Here is a 5,055-nt window from a genome sequence, read left to right on the forward strand (position 1 = left end):
AGAGAGAGAGAGAGAGAGAGAGAGAGAAGGAGAGAGAGACACCATCTATTTAGTCTTCAACAGGAACTGGTTAACATAAATAAAGAATAAAATCTTCTATAACTAGAACTGATTTTGGATAACCTCCAATCTGCTCTCTAGCCCTAAAGAAGTAACTTTCAAAACTATTCAGTGAGCAGAAAGGTAGCCAGGCATAGGCAAGCATCACTGACTGCTCGCAGCATGCTGGAACTCTGGAAGGAAGACCGAGAAGACAGCTTGTGCTATATAGTGAACTTAACTTTTTAAAAAGTCCAAAACACAACCTGGTCTACAGAGTGAGTTCCGGGACAGCCAGGGCTACACAGAGACACCCTGTCTCGAAAAACCAAAAAAATAAATAAAATAAAATAAGAGTTCAATTTAATCATTGTTTGGAACTTGATGTTTTTACATTTTCAAAGAGAACAAGGTCAGCACCAGTTCCCTAGTTCTGACTTGGGATGGCGGGACGCAAGCACATCTGTGGAGACTCTCACCACCAAGGCCCCTTCCTCTGTTGGTTGCTCTAGGCAGAAGTGTATTTCAAAGAGAAACAAAACAAAACGAAAGTCATTCCAGGAGAAAGCGTCTAGCCACAAGCCCTTAAAGGTTAGTCCGGAGCCCACTTACCACGGACTGGATAACAACAAAGGAAACAGTCCCGTATCTTATGGACCACTTCCTCACCATCAAAAACATCTGGATTCCCCTTAGTGAGTTAGAGGCTAGGTGCTCCTGCCATTATTTTTTTCTGCTTTCCCCTATTAAGAATGATGGCAACATTTATGGATTCAAAGTCCCCAAATTTGTCCCATAATAGCTCTAGACTTCTTACTTAGGCAACATCCAGATACCATACACAGTATATCTTAATAATAATAATAATGCTTACAGTATTATTATTCTTCCTTCTCAATGGGTATGGATTCTTACTCTAGCCCATGCTGACTTCAATCTCAACTGTTTCAATCACACAACAAAATTTAAGCTGGGCACACACCCTTAATCCCAGAATTCAGGAGATATAGTCCAGTGGATCTCTTGGGAGTTTGAGTTCCAGGACAGCCAGAGCTACATAGTGAGATCCTGTCTTGGGAGGGAAAATAAAATAAAATAAATATATATAAAAATTTTTGTAGAAATAATTGATGTAGTCAGTAAGATCATTTTTGATTTCAAAAAAAAGTTCACACATACTATAATTTAGGAACTTTCTGACAAACATATCCCTACTCTTAGTAAAACCACAAATTAGCAAGTAACAGATAAAGAAAAACGCCTGCCTAGTCACTCAAAGTGACTACTCCAAGCCATGGCCCTGTGGATGCTATCCCTGTAAAATCTGACCAGTGCCTGTAAACGCAGTCTCCACTCTGTTCAACGCTGGTAGTTCCAGAGGAAGGAGAGCCAAGAAAGACAATGGCTGGAGATGTGGAAGCTCTGAGATAAGGTAGAAACAAGTACTTCCAGCAATTTGTAAGGAAAGTAACAAGTAGATGAATGTCTAAAAGAATTAAAAGTTGAATGAATTTCCTTGTTTGAAAAGAAAAATATCAACCACACACAAATAAAAGAAATGCCAGTCAATAAAAGTCAAGTCCCAAAGTTTGAAGGAGGGCAGGTATCCCTCCTGCGCAAAGCCCCAAAGCTCACCCCCCCCAAACCCACTCTTAATACAAACCGAGCTTACATACCTATGTTCCTCACAAAATCATTTCCCTAAACAGTCTAACACCCTCTCCCTTCTAAAAAGCAAAGTGAGGCACGTTTCCCAAGAAACTAAATTCCAAGAATTTATGTATTTACTTATTATTTGCCAGACCGTCCTGGTAGCCTTCACCTAAAGATCTCGCTGCCCTCACTTCCTGAGTTCCAGGGCTGCATGCAATGTGCCACCTCTCCTGGGAGAGCAGCGTGGTGATAATGCCATTTGTTTTCTCTACTTTTTCCAAGCATTCCCCTGCCTCAGCCTCCAGAGTTCTGGGACTATAGGCATTAACTAGTTAGTGTACCACCACACCAGGCCTGCCTAAGTCCAGAACTTAAAACATACTCTCACTTGAAATAAGCTCAAACTATCTGGCCCACCAATGTCCCTGCTAAATAATCAAAGACTCGGCCTTTTCCCATCCAATTTTTTTTCCTTCTAGGACAATACCATATTTACTCAAAAAAGCATCGGCATGAAGGTAATACTTAAGTTCACTCAACATTGCTACAAAATCAGTACCTGAAAGCAGGCTACCAAACACAGCCCGTTTGTAAAAAGGTGTTTAAAGACTGAAGTTTGAAACGACAGAAAGTGTATTTAGTAGCTGCTTTATGTGACAAATATTAAGTTATCAGAAGCATTCAAGTAACAGACTGGACTACTAATACACGAACGCAAACTAAGCTTTTATAAGCAACCCGTATAAGGTCGATACTTTTAAAAAAATTAAGTCTAAATACCATTCAGAAAAGTCTTAAATCCCGCTTAAAACCGCACATAAATCAATGAGGTTTACTACCACATATGTTAGTACTGAGGAATCCTTGTGACATTTAAAAACTTTTCAAGTATTCAAAATGTTAAGGGTGAAAAAAGGTCTTTGTATTGACAGCCAACAGTTTCTGGCGGATCACAAGCCTGCAATGCATCCTGGGATTCCTTCAGGTCGCTTTAGTGCCACCGATACTTAAAACGCAATTACAGTTCCAATCGTAGAAACTGCAGTAGGAGCAGCTCTCTGGGCCAGGCGAAGAGGCAAGCCCTGTCCCCCAACTCCTAGGCTCTCACACCGTCCTCCTGCCGGACTTCAAGCCCCCATCGGTCCCCACATCTGAGCCTCGTGGCACTGACTGGCCCAGGGCTGGCGGGGTCCCATACAGTTCCTATGCCGAGGGGTGAAGCGCGCGCGGCCTCCCGCGGCGGGGCATTCGTCCCCGGGTCCCCTGGTCTCTGCTCCTCCTGGTCCAGGCGCCCCAAGCCAGGCAGCTCCCAGACTGGAGGCGCCCCACCCAGACCAGCCGGCGCCGCTGTCAGCGCCCCACGTGCCGGCCGGCCGGCCTGGCGTCCTCTCCATCCTCCCCACCGCGGAACCCCGGCCCCGGCCCGCCGCCCGTGCCTCGGGGATACCCAGCCCGGCATCTTACCCGAAGGGCCTCCCGCGCCGCTGCCTGCTCCGTGGTCGCCGCCGGCCGCGCCAGCTGGGGAGAGCGGCGGCTGGGCCGGGCCCCGCAGGAAAGACGGCACGAATTCGGCGGCGTGGACGTTGGGGACGAAGGGCTTGGCGTTGACGTTGAGTTGCCGGCTGAAAGCCGCGCTGAGGTTCTCACGCTGGGCCTCGGCCACCGCGGCCATGGAGCCGCCGCCGCCGCCGCAAGGCCCCGGCCCGGGGGCCTCCATATCCGTCTGGTCCCAGCAGTCGGGCGCAGAGTCGCTGCTGCTGCTGCTCCCGCCGCCGCCGCCTCCGCCGCCACCGCCGCTGCTGGGATCCATGATCGGGGGGGCCGTGTGTGTGGTGAAGAGAGGGCGGGAAATGGAGGCGGGGGCGGCCGACCGGGGAGGAGCAGGCCGCGCTGACCCGGGGAGGACGGCAAGACTGGGGAGCTGGCAGCCAACGACTCACTCGCCGGCGTCCTGGGCAGCAGCTACAGTCCGGACTGTACACTCGCGACCAGGTCGACAGCGGCTCAACCTTCCTCGTGTGTGCGAAAGGATCTCCTCCCACCCAACCCCAACTACCGCCGCCGGCCTCACCGCCAACCTCACGTTTGGAGAGAATTGACCTCTCGCTACCACCCGTACCTTCGCCTCGGTAGTTCCCGTCTACGTCCGCCCGCGTTTCCGCCTACGAAGAGCGGCCGATAGCTAAACTACAAGTCCCGACAGCACCCGCGTAGACCCGGTGCGGTTTTCTCGGGGGCTGACGGGAGTCGGAGTTCAGCACCTAAGCGTCACCGGAAGCGGCTGGAGCTCCCGGCAGGCAGCGCGAGGAGGCAGAAGTCTGGTGGCCCATCTGTCGCAGGGTGGGGGCAGGGGCAGGCTCTACTCGGCTAGGGCAAGGCTGTGGGCCGAGCCCTTCCGCACGAGGCGACGATCCACCCTAGCCTGTGAGAACACACGGTCCGCAGGCCTAACCTAGGGGAATTTTTTTTTTTTCTTCTCCCTTTTCGGCGCCTTTTCTGCCTTCTCTGTCTCCCAGTCTATATACCTTGTTCTCTTTCTCTCCATCCCCCAGCCAGAGTCTGCCCTACATTTCAAAGCCAGCGGGAAGCGTCTTTCCTTTTATGTATTCATTTTTGGAAGAGGCAGTAAAACCATGAGCTGTTACAGCTGAAACTGCGTGTGGCTCATAAAGGTCCAGGGATGTCCGGCAAAGGGATCCTTAACTGGAAATTTTCAGTGACTCATGTTGTGTTTGACTAGTCATCGAAAGCCCTCACCTAAACTTTTTTTTTCCGTCCTTTCATCCTCCCTGCCAGGAGATTTACAAATTAATCGGGATTGCCATTTTTTTTAGTGTGCACAGCGGTACTCCTTAGCTGCCATTAGGGCAAAGTGGTTTTCTTTTGAAAGGCCGCATCTGTCAGCTATTCTTACAGTCCTTTAATAATTAGTGCATCTCACACTCGTAAGTTGCATTTTAGTAATTGTGGGGAAAGTGACAAGCAAGAAAAAAATAAAATTCACCTTTATTTTTTACTGCACGAAGTAGGAAGACCTGTTCTAAATATCTGTTAAATTCTCCTGTAATTCACCCATGGAAAGAAAAATATACTGTTAATTTTACTTGCTCTGAAAGGAGTCTAGACAGAATACAACTAACCTATTTGGAAATTACAGAATAACATGTTAAAAAAATGTCCAAACAATGAGGTTACTTTTTAAAAAAAAAATCTGGATCTAAACTGGAATGTTGACTTTAAACATTCGTATAATAAAAAGTGAGGATTTGGCCTAACGAGAGACGTAAACCACAAAGTTGTCAATAATTTTCTTTTTCTTTTTTTTTTTTTTTTTTTTTTTTTTTTTTTTTTACAATCTTCTGT

General features: G+C 47.9%; 1 protein-coding gene across 2 annotated transcripts in view; it reads right to left on the reverse strand.

Annotated features, from left to right (window-relative positions):
• Gspt1 (G1 to S phase transition 1) overlaps positions 1-3,830 on the reverse strand; it is a 38,604-nt gene extending 34,774 nt beyond the window's left edge. For both annotated transcript variants that reach the window (XM_021208902.1, XM_021208901.1), the window contains exon 1: positions 3,157-3,830. In XM_021208902.1, the coding sequence (XP_021064561.1) occupies positions 3,157-3,502 (346 nt within the window). In that variant the 5' untranslated portion in view covers positions 3,503-3,830. The remainder of the gene's footprint in view (positions 1-3,156) is intronic.
• Positions 3,831-5,055: the final 1,225 nt, after the last annotated feature.

The sequence above is a fragment of the Mus pahari genome, chromosome 12 (genome assembly GCF_900095145.1).
Source record: "Mus pahari chromosome 12, PAHARI_EIJ_v1.1, whole genome shotgun sequence".
Classification (NCBI taxonomy): Eukaryota; Metazoa; Chordata; class Mammalia; order Rodentia; family Muridae; genus Mus; species Mus pahari.